Source organism: Mytilus galloprovincialis, chromosome 2 (genome assembly GCF_965363235.1).
Source record: "Mytilus galloprovincialis chromosome 2, xbMytGall1.hap1.1, whole genome shotgun sequence".
Classification (NCBI taxonomy): Eukaryota; Metazoa; Mollusca; class Bivalvia; order Mytilida; family Mytilidae; genus Mytilus; species Mytilus galloprovincialis.
Genome location: NC_134839.1, coordinates 21,490,374 through 21,506,706, shown reverse-complemented (window position 1 = coordinate 21,506,706; position 16,333 = coordinate 21,490,374). Strand labels below are relative to the sequence as shown.

The window sequence follows — 16,333 nt, the reverse complement described above, 5'->3', positions numbered from 1 at the left end:
TTTTTTTAACTTATAATATGCTGCTCTTGCTTTTTGTATTCTTTTTTATGTCGGCTGCTGCATTGTCGCTGGTATTTATAACCTCTCCAAGGTATGTAAAGCGGTCTACCATCACTTCTTCGTTGTAGGCTGGATGCTTTTTGCCTTTACAAACATTATTTTACTTTTTTTTCTTGTTTATTTCTAATCCAGTTGTTTCACTATCTTTTGTGTATCATCTGTTTTGTCTTGCATTTGTGTTCTTCTTGCTGACAGAAGAGCAATATCATCTGCAAAATCAAGATTTTCTAATAGCCCTAGTCTCCCAGTTGATACCACGCATTTTCTGTGTTGTTTGCCTCTTTTGTCCAGTCTCTAACCAGTACGGATAGGAAACCAGACACTACACATCATTTCCTGACTCCGGATTTAATGTGGAACCATTTCGAATGTCAACGCTCATATTCGACTTCACAACTGAAATTATCATAATTGTTTGAACCATCCTGATTATTTTACCTGGAATTCCATAGGTTGACATGATCCTTTTTAAAGTTTCTCGATGGATAATGTCAAAGTCCTTATGGAGTCGACGAAGTTGATAAATAGGGGGCCGTTCCATTCAATGCATTGTTCTACTATATTTCTCACGATGAATATTTGGTTAATACAGCCTCGACCTCTTCGGAACCCAGCTCATAGAATGTAGTCAATAGCATCTCTAATTTTGTTGCTGAAGATTCTGCAGGGGACTTTCCCATGTACAGGTACTGTGGATTCATTTATTTTCGTTGGTACACATTTTCGTGGATTAAGGAAAACTAACATGTTCGTGGATATTTAATTTCTTTGTTTTGCTAAAGTGTGCATACAAGGGGGGGGTACAAGTCTTTAGAAAATTTGTTATTCGTTGATCATTTAATTTCGTGGTTCACCTGTTCCCACGAAAAAATTGGTATCAAAATTGATGTATAATGATGAATCCACAGTATGTTTTTCATCTCCAGTTGTCACATTCTTCTAAATTTCCTTTTTTATAGAGTTTATAATTCCATTCTGCCCGTCTGTTTGTTTTTCTTCCCTGTTCCAAATTTTTGAAAAAAGATGGCATAAGACTTTTGCTATTGTGCCTACATCAGCTTTCAATGATCAGCTTGCATGTTGTCAATCCATGGAGCCTTACCTTTACTGAGTGCCCTTATACTCTTTTTTATCTCTTCTATGGTTGGTGGTTCGATATTCATATCAACAACATATCCAGGTTGAATATCTGCTAGTACTGGTGGATCTGATGACTTTAATATCTCTTCAAAGTGTTCTTTCCATCTCTAATTGTTCCATCTCGTTGGATATTACATGTGCCTCTTTTGACTATACAGGGCTGTTTTCACTCGTGCCACTGTTGGAAATTTTCTTGCTCAGCATATATATATAGCATGTTCTGCTCTCCCTTGTTTGCTGCATCTTCTGCACTTTTACTATATTATAAATAATTTCCTTTTATCATCTCTTGTACTTAATGTTACGTCCTTGTTCCTTTTTTAATACTAGTAATCTTTTTCTAACTTTCTTTCCTCTCTTGTCTTTGTGATCTTGTAGAATTGATTTTTTGTTTTGTTTTATCCGTTCTGATCCATTCTGGTTGTTTCCTGTCTTTAAAACCCAGTGTTTGCTCACCAACCCCACATATTGCTTGTTTTATATCTATCTATTTTTCTTCTATGCCTGTTTCTCGCAATACTAAGTACCATGAATCAGTTCCTAAACTCAAGTTTAAACTCGTGTGTCACTTTTTGGTATCTTCAGCTTAATTGTGTCATGCATTTTCTTCTGTTCTTGATTTACTCCCTGTCGACAAAGTTTTAGCTTAACTCTGGTAATAAGTACTAAGTAATTCATTGTCACTACCATCATCAGCACCTCTATATGACTTTACATCTTCCATAGATCTTTTAACCTTTTGTCAATCGTGATGTTGTCAATCTGATTCTTGATGTTTCCGTCTGGTGAAGTGCATATGTATTTATGAATATCTTTATGTTGAAATATGCGGGAGCCATTTACATGGTTGTCGGTTGGACAATAGGATCTAAATAATTCTACATTTTCATAGATAACACCATACCCATACTTCCCTATCACACCTTCATATACATATGTTTCATTTCTTTTCTTCTGTTTCTTATTTATTCTCTGAAGACAATGTTTTAAAGAAATAGAAATATGGTCACTTGGTCTTCTCCCGACCGGCAGTAAAACGCTTGCCGAAGTGGGGCGTCCGTTTGGCTGTGCGGGATGTATCAAGTTCACAGTCACGTCCGGTCAGAAGGGGGACGTTAAATCCGATGCCTCGTGTAAAGAGAGTGCCACGCTCTTTGCACGTTAAGAACCCTTGCAACAACTCTTTGAGGGGTCCGTAGGTGGCCTGTTGCAAGGCAAAATTTCTGTCCCTATCCAACATACCCTCATTTTCCAGTGGCAGTCCAAATTTCCCCGACCATCATCCCAGATGGCCTCTATTGTATCAACCTACCTATTGTATTTATTGTGAACTTGTTCTCGTCCTGAATATGCATGAAATATTTGCCACAGGACGTTAAGCAACCAACAATCAATCAATCAATGTTTTTGTCCGATGCTTAGTTCGTTTCTGTGTGTGTTACATTTTAATGTTGTGTCGTTCTCCTCTTATATTTAATGCGTTTCCCTCAGTTTTAGTTTGTAACCCGAATTTGTTTTTTTTTTTCTATCGATTTATGAGTTTCGAACAGCTGTATACTACTGTTGCCTTTATTCAGGAACATAAGTTAGTTTTATTTACCAATAGGAAGTATTTACAGTGTTAAAGTACAAACTACCATATTCTTCATGAAATAGTTAAACAAATAGCATCATTGCAGTTATTTAAATTAAACATAATTTAAAACTTATTATCTGATCTTTATAATCTAGTTATTGCATACATGACTGATTGTATTTTATTTTGATCACCTGCATATTGAATATTGTGTATAAACAAGCATAACATAATAAAGATATATAAAGCTAGCATGCAAGAATAAATGTTGTTTTGATATTTTCTAAAATGGCGACTGCTAATTTTGCCCAGATAATTCAGGTCCCTATTGGATGTCAGCTCTGTCAGGGCAAAAATACAATTCAGTGGAAATGTGTGTACTGTCAATTTTTAATGTGCACCAGTTGTAAAGATAACATACATCTCAGGATTGCTAAATATCATACCATTATACATATTGATGACATAGGGAAATTAGATTCAGGAGAAAGTTTTAATTTCGGTGATGTCACTTGCAACCAACATACAAATCAGGTTTGTTGCTCCTACTGCAGAATTTGTAAAACAGGTGTCTGTTTGAAATGTGTTATGAAAGTACATAATGGACACAAGTTTGTAGAAGAAGAGGAATTTCTAAGTAAAAAGAAAAAGTTATGGGAGGGATACAAAAATGCGATGAAAAAATTACATGATCTGTCTACAGCAGAAGCCAAATTGAGAAAGATAAAAGAATCAGAGGATATCATGTATAATAAAGCAAAAGAAAATATCCAGAGTAGAGCGACGAATGATTGGGAATACTGGTCAAAAAAACTTCTTGAATTAGAGGTGAAAAAACTATCTGTTAATCAGGGAATTGATAGAGAATTAAGAAACTTAGAAAGAGAGAAAGAAAAGTTTCAAGAGGTGATTAATGTTGTAGATGTAATAAAAAGTTCTAAAGATTTCTCTAAGTTCTTTGAAACGTTTGATCAGGTGATAACTTCATTGAAATGTGATAATGTTCCATTCAAGTCAAACTTTGTATCTATATCAGACTTTGTTGAAGGAGAATATTTAGAAAGTAAATTTAGTCAGCTAAAAACGAACGACTCAGTAGCAAAAACCAGTTTTAAAGTTGTCAGACAGTATACTACTGATATTATGAGCATTCATTTTCTAACCGAGTTATCTGATCAAACACTGTTGATGTCTGACAGTCAATCAAAAGTGATACAGCATGTTAAACTAGAAGGAACCACTGTCCAAGTGATATCTAACTTTAATATCCAGATACAAGGCATGGCAATCAGTCCATTAGGTGACATACTTTTGTCAACTTATGACGAAAAGCTTAAAGTATTAGATATAAAGACTGGTGAAATAACAGATTCAGTATACAATGTACATCCTTTAAAGACAATTATGATGTATGTTACTAAAGATGATAGAGTCATAATAGGGGCCAAGTCTCCAGGTCCAGCATTCCGTGCCACAGGAAGACGTGTTGTGATGGTCATGGATCAAGAAGGGAACCATCTGAAGGAGTATGAGCATGACAGTAACAACAAACCATTATTTACATACCCCCGCTCTGTAACCAGTAGTACTGGTAATATATTTGTGATAGACAGGATCGATGCTGATAGGAGAGGTAGAGTGGTAGTGTTGGGAGAGAGAGGAAATGTCTTACAGATATATTGTGGTCATCCTCATATCAATACTGAAATGAAACCTTTTAAACCTGTACGACAATTAACAATGTCATCAGGACATGTTATTATTATAGATCTGTACGTAGATACATTACATATTTTGAATAGCTTTGGACAATGTCTTTCCTACCACAATTTCTTAGACATGGGGATCACGCTCTCATATTCTCTAGCCCTGTCTTCATCCGGACATTTATATATTGGATGTGCCTTCGAAAAAGATGGATATAAATCAAAACTTTATGAATTACAATATAATGGAATCTAATTAAAAAAAAACAAGTACGTACTTGAAGAAAAGTGATAATGAATGACACAAGATATTTTATGAAAGAAGCAGCATATGAAATTGGACTATCACTTTATTATGATTCCTATTAAACATATGAATTGGTCAAAACTACTTGTTAAAAGTAAAAAATTCTGTATATTTATGAATTACTCTAAATTCAGAAATTATTGTTTGCATTTGTTATTGGGATGTTTTTCAGAAGAGACAAAAATGCATGTTTAATTATTTTGATTTTAGAAAAAGCTTCACAAAGATATATGAATCAGAAATCAGGATGAGAGTTATTATACCCTACGCAACGAAGTTGCGCAGGGTATAATGTTTTTGACCCGTCCGTCCGTCAGTCCTGTTTCTTGTCATCGCAACTCCTCTCAAACCACACAACAGAATTTCACGAAACCTTTTCAGATAATAAGGACATACTATGTAGTTGTGCATATCGACGGGAAATTGCGATTCAATTTTTTTTCTAGGAGTTACGCCCCTTTGAACTTATTTACCTTAATGTACTACTGCAACAGTTTGTCATCGCAACTCCTCTGAAACTACATAACAGAATTTCATGAAACCTTTTCAGATAATAAGGACATACTATGTAGATGTGCAAATCGACAGGAAATCACGATTCAATTTTTTTTCTAGGAGTTACACCTCTTTGAACTTCTTTGCTTTAAGGTACTACTTCAACAGTTTGTCATCGCAATTCCTCTGAAACTACATAACAGAATTTCATGAAACCTTTTCAGATAATAAGGATATACTATGTAGATGTGCATATCGACAGGAAATCACGATTCAATTTTTTTTCTAGGAGTTACACCTCTTTGAACTTATTTGCTTAAAGGTACTACTTCAACAGTTTGTCATCTCAACTCCTCTGAAACCACACAACAGAATTTCATGAAAATTTGTAGATAATAAGGACATACTACGTAGATGTGCATATCAACAGGAAATTACGATTCAATTTTTTTCTAGGAGTTATGCCCCTTTGAACTAATTTGCTTCAATGTACTTCTGCAACAGTTTGTCATCTCAACTCCTCTGAAAACACACAACAGAATTTCATGAAATTTTGTAGATAATAAGGACATACTATGTAGATGTGTATATTGACAGGAAATTATTATTCAGTATTTTTTCTTATACAATTTTTTTTTTCTTATACTTATTTAATTTCTCCAATGACAATGTGGGGACGTGGGGTATGTGAGCGTGCTCACTAAGGTTCTTTAATTATTATTGCAATACTCAAGGAGTTAAATTATTCCCATTAATAAAAAAAATCGCTTTAAATTCTGAATTTACAGTAAATAAAATACATGTGGTTTATGTAGCAAGCATTTTATTTGGAATGCGATATCTATCTCAATGTACACTTTTAAATGATAAAAAAAATTGTACTGTGGATAAAATATGTTTATTAATGGATTTCAGCACATTTCTATAATGGCCCTGCTGACGTAAGTTGGGCAATATGGTGTTACCCTTCATTCTTTCCACAGCAAACTTAACACAGAAATTTTTCTAAACCCCTTCACATACTGAGCTGTTTTTTTGGAGATGTGAGTCAGCTATAATCATTCAAAAATCGAGTTTAGGTTTGGTTCCGCTCTGCTGATTTTTGCTGAAATTATCGGCTTTGAACTTTGCAAACTTCGTGAAAATAACAGTTATAGACAGACTTTTTTTCTAAACGCCTTAATATATCAAACTGATTTCTAGTATGTGAGATTACTTTGATGAGTTATAGAACACGTTTACATTTGGTTCAGCTCGACAGAATTTTAACGATATCAAGGGCAGTGGACTTTGGAAATTTCCATTCCTAAAATTGCTATTGGCTCTTTTCTAGGCAGGGTTATGTTGACACATCTAGTTTAAAAAGTAAAATCACAAAAATACTGTAATCTGAGGAAAATTCAAAACGGAAAGTCCCTAATCAAATGGCAAAATCAAAAGCTCAAACACATCAAATGAACGGATATCAACTGTCATATTCCTGACTTGGTACAGGCATTTTCTTCTGTAAAAAATGGTTGTTTAAACATGGTATAATAGCTAGCTAAACCTCTGACTTCTTTGGTTGTCGAACAAATTCCCTTATATTAACAATGATGTGTGAACAAAATAAACAGACATAATAGGTAAAAATGTCAAAAATAGGGGTACAGCAGTCAACATTGTGTTATAATCTCAATAACTTTAAAAACAAACAAATATGTAACAACGAAGCACAAAAATGCATAAAGACAAAGCACATTAGCAAAATTGAGAGACAAGAATACAAAAATTAACAAGATCACAATATCACAATAACACAATGCGTACAGAGCCACGTTATATGTCACAAAAAAAAACCACATAAAGGCATATAGACACAGAACATTAGCAAAAATGAAAGACAAGAATACAAAAATTATCAGATGACAATAACAGAATGACGGGATAAAAGCACCGAGTCACGTTTAATGGATTTCACAAAAACAGGCTAAACAGTAAAAGTATTTTTTTGTTACCTCAATGCTCTTCAACTTTGTATTTGTTTGGCTTTATAAATATTTGATATGAGCGTCACTGATGAGTCTTATGTAGACGAAACGCGCGTCTGGCGTACTAAATTATAATCCTGGTACCTTTGATAACTATTTTTTATAGAGACAAATAAAAGAATAAAATAACACGTTATTAAGACGATAAACAACGGTCAGTTTCCAGAATATATACTTCAAGACCATCGTGTATTATTTTGATACGGAATATTTGATGATAAGGTTTTGGTACCTTCCGATGAACCTTTTTAGAAAAAGGACGAGAAGTTCTTTGACATACCCCTGCCCAGACACTGGTGATAATTTACAAAGTCTGAGAAGGAGCTGCAAGCTCTTGAATACTGAATAATTTTAGAAATGTTTATCCCATATGCAGGTGAAGTTGGTATATGGGATAAATTGATTACTTCAAAATTAAAATCTTCTCGTTCGTTTTTCTCGTTTCTAGATCTAGGGGATATATTAATGGAAACCAATCAGAAAAGTCCGAATTGTTAATAGGAAGAACATCATCAATATATCTGAATGTAAAATTGAATAAACTGGCTTCTTTGATCTTCTTGTTTTTGATAAGCGTCTGAAGGAACTCCGATTCAAAATAAAAATAAGAAGAGGCGCACAGTTCGTTCTTATAGGAATGCCGCGGACAATTTGTTGAAAAAGTCTACCTCCGTATTCAACAAATATGTTGTCGATAAGAAACTCCAGCATACTGATCATTTGTTCCTTTATTTAGCATGTCTTCCCTTTTTGTTAACTATTAACAAAATAGGATGTATGGTATCAAAAAATAATAAATTTATAGCATATGCGACCATTTCTATATATAAAAGCATTGTGGATTATTTCTTTAATACAATTTTTCAATTTCACATGGGGTAAAGCGGTAAACAGGGTTGCAAAATCAAAAGTTTTGATAGAACCATTTTCAGATAAAGATCGAGATTTAAAATTATCCAGATGACAATAACCTTAATCTGGTTCTTCTTTGGCATTAGTTATTAAATCCTTGGAGGAAGACAGTGGTTCACTAATTTCATGGTTATCACAAAATAAAATGCAGGCTAATCCAGCAAAATTTAAAGCCATGCAACTTTTGATTTTAAGCTCCAACACATATCTAACATACTAGTATTCCAAAAAAGCAGTCAGACAGTTAAACGTTCTGACAAGAATTGGATCACACTTGAACAAACTGGCAAAAATGACAATTTACCACCCTTTCATCATTTCAAACTTAAGTTACTTTCCACTCACATGGCATTTTTGTAGCGAGTGCAACACCAAAAAAATATATGAAAAACTGCAATAAACGAGTGCTCAGATTCATCTACAATGACTACAATAACTCATATGGACAATTACTCGAACAATCTAAACTACAAACACTTAAAATCAGACGCATGAGAACCATGGCATTAAAAACTTACAGAATTGTGACAAAATCCAGTCCAGAGTGCTTACACAATATATTAGATTTTAAAGATAACTGTTATAACTTTAGATATAAACTCACAGTTGATTTGCCACAACCTAGAAGTACAAGATATTGCAAAAGAAGTTTCGCTTTGAGGCAGCAAAGTTGTGGGACTCCCTTTCTAACCATGTACGGGGCCTCTCAACTTTGAAACAGTTCAAACATTGTATTTCAACATGGTGTTCTTCAGAAAACTGCTTCTGTAGCTCATGTAGACAATAACTTTGCTGTCTCACGACTAGAATCTTCTGGTCCTGTGTTCTGTTTATTGTTTATTGTTTACTTTTGTTTTATTTATTTGCTTAGCTTTTGTCTTTTTCAGTTACAGCAAAATTTGCTTTTTAGCTTGCTTGCTTTGATTTATGTATGTTTGCTTAGCTATTATATAATGCATGTGTTTTATTTGTATGTGTAGTTTGTCAAATGTGCTTATTATTTGTTATTTCTTTTAAAATATCTAGTCCGTTAAGAGCTCTAAAGAGGTCATGTTACTTTTCTTGAATTGTACATATCATGCCCGACTCTAAATAAAATTTACTTACTTACTGACTATCTTCTTTTAGAGTTTTTTAGAATCCACATTTGGTTAATACCACAACGCGAGTTAACAGTTTCACAGTATTTCTGAAGACCCTCTTTTACTGCGTACAGAATTTTTGTCAATATAATGAATACATTCTTTAGTCGAACATGCAGATGAGCCGGCAATGAACTGTTGTTTGTACGGAATTTTGTAAAGTTTAGGTATCCAATACAAACCAGGTAAGTTCTCCGATTTGTTGTTCGATGTAAGGTTCCTTTCAGCCATGAAGCACTTATTATGATTCGCAAAAATCTCGGTCTTATCAAATGATATGTTTTTGTATGTGGGATAACCTGAGTGCTCATTTACTGATTCTTTTAAAAGACACTCGTAATAATACGATTTATATACAAAGATAATATTATTTGAAACTTTGTCCGCAGGAACAACAACATACTTATCATGAAGAAATAATAGACATTTAACAGTCTTTTTGTCTCTGAAAACATACTTTAGTTGGTCATTCACAGTTTTTCAACTGATAAATGCGACGTTTTATCAGAGACCTGACTGTTTTGACCCATTCTGACTGTGTCCAGTTCAACTTCTTCTCGTTTAACTAATGCTCTTGTGTTGTCCTCAATGAAATCCATAATTATTTTGAAGTTATACATTTGTAGTTCCAATTGATGTGTTGGGCTTCTCTAAACTTAGGACCCTGAGAAATCACCTTTCGGAGATTTCCATGTTGAATTATGGTTAGATCCCCAGTAATAACATGGCCAGAGGGGCTGTAATTATAAGGCGAGTTGGAACAGTCACATGTCAGCGTTTTTTTAGACATTGTTCTTAATGAAGGTCCTGCAATTCTAGTTTATAATTAAATACTCTGGGTGCAATGGTTTAGGTTTAACTGTAGGATACAATAGGAACAGACTGATTTGGAAATAAATTGGAATGTTACAAGTTAATTCCTTGTAACGTAGAACGTTACTGATGTTGATTGCATCAATTCCTCTATGGTAAAATGAACAGGAAGGAATTTCCTCTTTTCCTCATGTAAAGCTTCTGACAAAGACTTGAAAGACTTTACCATGCAGATTAAGTCATGGTAAATGGAGATATATTCAGACAGAAAATTATTAATACAAGGCATCTGTATTAAGAATATGAAGTATCCAGGGCTTCTTCTATAGCTTATGAGATAAAACCTATTTTATGCAGTCCAAGTGTTCTGTCTTGATTTTTATGCACTTTTAATGTTTTGTCCTGTCGTTGTTTGTTATGGCTTTGTCAGTTTTTTTTTTTTTACTCTTTTCATTTTTATTTCTATTTTCAGCCTCTTTTCTACCTATTAAAACAAAAATCTTCATACAAGGAGTTAATGCCACTGTTCCTCCGTCTTTTCACAAATTTGGCTATACTTTTGGAACCTTTTGAATTATAGCGCTTCATCTTTTATATAAGCTTTGGATTTCAAATATTTTGGCCACGAGCATCACTGAAGAGTCATGTATTGTTGAAATGCGCATCTGGTGCAAGAAAATTGGTACCGTTAATTTTATTTCACTTGATAATCAATCCCAAGTTCAACATTTTGCAACATTCATCAGAGGCAAGACACAACTCTTTCATTAACTGATGATTTCATAAATATACATATTACTAAGGCTGTGTAGTGGTTGGCATGTTAAGTGTGGCTTCTAGACTTAGTTCGAAGCATACCTATTGATGTAATTCAAGAAATACAGGCAAACAAAAATCAGAAAATATGGTGTGACTGCAATGTGACAACTTTCCACCAGAGACCATTTGAAGTTACACCTAGCAACCGTGGGTCACTGTTCAGCATTGAACAATGGGCAAAACCTTTACCACATAACAATCTATGTAATATTGACATGACAAACAACACCCTCTAAATTACATACTCCAGACTTATAAGATATGTACAAACAAGTTTGTTTACCAGAGTTCCAAATCAATAGCAAATGTCTCTGACAAAATAGGGTATCATAAATAACTAGAGACTCCTTAGGGGGTATATTGACTATTTTGGTCATACTGACTTATTTTTAGTTCTTACTTTGCTGTACATTATTGCTGTTTACAGTTTATCTCTATCTATAATAATATTCAAGATAATAACAAAAAAACAGCAAAATTTCCTCAAAATTACCAATTCAGGGGCAGCAACCTAACAACCGATTATCCGATTCATCTGAAAATTCCAGGGCAGATAGATCATGACCTGATCAACAATTTTATTTCCTGTCAGATTTGCTCTTAATACTTTGGTTTTTGAGTTATAAGCCAAAAACTGCATTTTACCCCAATGTTCTATTTTTAGTAATGGCGGCCATCTTGGTTTGTTGGCTGAGTTACTGGACACATTTTTTTAACTAGATACCCCAATGATGATTATGGCTAAGTTTGGTTAAATTTGGCCCAGTAGTTTCAGAGGAGAAGATTTTTCTAAAAGATTATTAAGATTTACAAACTAGAGGCTCTAAAGAGCATGTGTCGCTCACCTTGGTCTATGTGAAATTAAACAATGGACACAGATGGATTCATGACAAAATTGTGTTTTGGTGGTGGTGATGTGTTTGTAGATCTTACTTTACTAAACATTCTTGCTGGTTACAATTATCTCTATCTATAACAGTACTTTCTGTAGAAAATGTTATTGAAAATCTTCAAATTTTAAGAAAATTGTTAAAAATTGACTATGAAGGGCAATAACTCCTTAGGGGGTCAATTGACTATTTTGGTCATTCTGACTTATTTTAAGTTCTTAATTTGCTGTACATTATTGCTGTTTACAGTTTATCTCTATCTATAATAATATTCAAGATAATAACAAAAAAACAGCAAAATTTCCTCAAAATTACCAATTCAGGGGCAGCAACCTAACAACCAATTATCCGATTCATCTGAAAATTCCAGGGCAGATAGATCTTGACCTGATGAACAATAATACTACATGTCAGATTTGCTCTAAATGCTTTGGTTTTTTAGTTATAAGCCAAAAACTGCATTTTACCCCTATGTTCTATTTTTAGCCATGGCGGCCATCTTGGTTGGTTGGCCGGGTCATCGGACACATTTTTTAAACTAGATACCCCAATGATGATTGTGTACGTTTGTTTTAATTTGGCCCAGCAGTTTCAGAGGAGAAGATTTTTGTAAAAGTTAACAACGACGACGGACGCAAAGTGATGGGAAAAGCTCACTTGGCCCTTTGGGCCAGGTGAGCTAAAAAGGGAAATATGACGTGTATAACACTAACAACAACAACCCATCAACTAAGCCATTCAACATCTAACTTTAGACTAACAAATCTGTTATAACTAGTAACATCAAATGATAACAAAAAGAAAAAGATACATAGAAAACTGATGAGGTGATTCCATTATAGAGCTGAAAACATAAGACAAGACAGACCTTAGATCCAAGATTGAAAGCCATAAACAGTTCATGTTTCAAAAAGCATGGACTACATATAAAAAATACAAAATCTAAATTTATATTTTTTTAATTTTTTGTCATGAAATTTAGTAAATGTTTTATGAAGCAATTGTGAATAGTTTACATATATATTTTGGTATAAACTATACCATTACATTTTTTTTTTTATAATATTTGTATGCATGCCAAAAATAATAACAATCATTGTAAAGATCATACTATAGTTTTTTCACAACAAACTTTATAAAACAATTCAGTCTGAATAGTATGTTTGATCAGTACAAAATAGGATATTGGGGTCAACAGCCTAGTAAGCAAAGATTTAACTTTCTGTTGATTAACCTTTTTCAGTTGATAAAATTTGCAACTACATGTAATTTAAAATAAACAAATGTGTCTCACAAAACTAGGAATTTGCTATAAATTAAAAATTCATTACAAATAATAATTAATTTACCCTGTAACTTATAACCACATTATAACATAATTCATATATAAATGTAATTTGAAAGAAGAATATGTATTAATGAGAAAAAAAATCTCACAACATACATGTACTAAAACAGATTTTTAGAAGCATACACCAAAAACATTGTGATTGGTTTTAAACATCCTAAACTATTGAGACTCAAACAATGATGTAAAATTATTTTTATTTTGGTGTACGAACAATAAGATTACCCATAGATCTTTGGAATCTGAAAAAGGCAAATTAATCCCTATAACCCTTTTAAAAGGTATAATTTCTAACCTACTTTTTATATTTCAGCAACTTTAAACAAAATAATTCAGGAAACAAAATACCTGAAATCAGTTTAGTAGAAACCATGATGGACTGAATGCATAGAAATTTAAACTTATGCCATAAGGACTAAAATATTTAAATAATGTAGAATAATGTTTATACCATTTTGTGTCAGATTTTAAGAGTTTCCATTACATTAAAATGTATAATGAGAGTAAATAAGATATTTAAACTCTCTTATGACTGTATATAAGAGGTGTGAATGTCACACACAAAACAATTATGTTATGATTATTAAAAGACAATATTGCACATAATAAGCAATAAATTATAAAACCTTATAAACAAAATAAAACTACAGAATAACAAAAGCAGACATGGTTTTAACCTGTCTCATTTAGAATGGTGTATTTCCAATTCAATTTTCTCTAGCTGAACTTTGAACTTTCAAGACTTATATCTGTAACAGAGGCCATAAAAAGATTAGATCTATTAAAACTTCACTGTTCATACCATAGTTCCTTTACTTGGAACATCTGGATCTGGGTTCTCTTACAATGAACTACTTCATGTAGATTACATAAACTTAAGTGTCCCTTGAGCAATTAGGGTTTCAAGAGCTCTTTTTTTAAGAGCACCAATAACTATTTGAATAAAAATGTTTTATTTCACTTTTTATAAAAATAGATTAAAAGAAACTTTCATTTTTATTCTTGATTCAACAAATTATTTGTTTTTTTCCACAGATATTTTGTTTGACTATTTCAAGAGCCTTTACAAAACACTCACTACATTAAGCACACAATAATAGCACTAAAATCTCAGCAGAAATCCATTTAAAAAGCACCATCTTTAAAATAACAAGTATTTTAAAATGTAACCTCTAGAAAGTAACTGGAAGGCATTTTTTTCTAAATTTTGCTACTAAAAAAACCCTGCATAATGAAACCATGAAGTTGTAAGCAAATGTTTCAATTCATTCATTTTGCACTTGAACCCGTATTTCAAATGAATTTTCTATAATCATGTTTTTGTTTTAAAATGAAAAAAAACAAACATAAGTTTTCTTTCCATCAACATAAAAAATACTGTGTTTACATTAATTACTCATAAGATGTTGTACATCCCAATATATTTGTACTTATATTCATATATCTCAGTAAAATAATTAAACTTATAGTTTTTGTTATTTAATGAATAGTTTATAAAAGAAATACAGATTTTCTACTAAACATGATATACAATGTCATTAAAAAAATACACCCAACAGCAGACGTCAACAAATTAAGTGTAGTTGCCCCAAACTATGGCAAGTCTACTCATTACAAGCAAGATGGCAAAAATCCTGACAATCCCAAGCATCATATTGCATAGCATATTAATGTACCATATAGTAAAAGACAAGTCATTTAAGCGTCTTTTGAAAATATTGTTTCCTTCATTTAGTATGAATGCTTAGGGAGGACAGTGATCAATTAGGTCATCAAATCTGACATAAATAGGGAAAAGATAAACATACGTGTTAAAAATAGTTACTGCATAAAATTGTCAACTAACAATTGCATATCGAAATAACGTATGAATAAATTTATCAGATCTAAATAATATTTATTCTGCAAAACTCGAAATTCCCAAATATGGAATGCTTTATATTAAAATAATTCTAACTGGTCACAGTTTTTTTTCTTCATTTGAATGTCAAGCACATTACTGTCACACACCTCTTAGGTTGATACAAAACTATAAACAATTTAAAAAAATAAATTTCAAACTGTGACCACAGTAGCAGCTGAAAAATGACGGTCAGCCTAAATATAGATGATATTTGACCTGTCTTCCATGGCATAAGCTGACAATCAAAATTATTATCAGAGAAATCTATAACATTGTTAAAATGGAAAAAGTGAAAAAAAGTCGAATATTGAAACTGTAACCATAGAAAAATAGACATTTGACATTATTTACCTCTGAAAACTAATAAAGAATATTCATTGTTTAAAAGTGTTGATATCTTTAGAGGATGTTTTCATTTCAAAAGTTCACAACAGCATGAGTGATGTTTTCTCAGTTCACAATTTCACCCATTTGATAAAGTACCTGTTATGATTTTTTTCATAATAATAAAGGAATTAAGTAATTTTACAATGATAACATCTTCAGTAATGTTGCATTCAACCTTATGGTAAAGCGTTGATATATATTATGCTATATTTATCACATGATCCAGAAACATAAGAATTAGATTAACAGAATTAAATAATAACTGGCATTAAAATACTGTTTATTATGACTGGTTCCCTTAAAGAGATAATACACTCCCACTAAAGTATATGTCCATATATGGTTACAATGACCATATTTAGATCACAAGAGTGCAATGCAATCACTGCCATTGTTTATTATGACAGAAGGGACTGAGTATTGTCACTATGGCAACCCTGACATCTTCCTTCATCACATTTTTTGGCAAACATTTGGCACAATGTTCGGTAAAGGTACCTCTACAATCAACTTCCCACCATTTGTAAATCAGAAATCTCAATCAAATGACATCAAATTGGCAGGAGTCTGAAATTGAAAACAAACAAGTGAAACTGCGAGCTACTGCTCACTGATGATACCCCCGCCGCAAGTGGATAATATTAATAGTGTAAAAATATGCAAGTGTTCGGTAAACAGGAAGTTGTCGAGTGATGAATCTGAAAACGGATCACACGGTATAGCTGACTTATATAAATCCTGAAACCAAATTTCAGAAATCCTTGTATTGTAGTTCCTGAGAAAAATGTGACGAAAATTTTCAACT

General features: G+C 32.7%; 1 protein-coding gene across 6 annotated transcripts in view; it reads right to left on the bottom strand.

The window, feature by feature from the left end:
* Positions 1 to 15,791: 15,791 nt before the first annotated feature.
* The window catches only part of LOC143063101 (ras-specific guanine nucleotide-releasing factor RalGPS2-like), a 54,856-nt gene continuing 54,314 nt past the window's right edge, over positions 15,792 to 16,333 (bottom strand). For all 6 annotated transcript variants that reach the window (XM_076235062.1, XM_076235066.1, XM_076235063.1 and 3 more), the window contains one exon: positions 15,792 to 16,095. In XM_076235062.1, the coding sequence (XP_076091177.1) occupies positions 16,066 to 16,095 (30 nt within the window). In that variant the 3' untranslated portion in view covers positions 15,792 to 16,065. The remainder of the gene's footprint in view (positions 16,096 to 16,333) is intronic.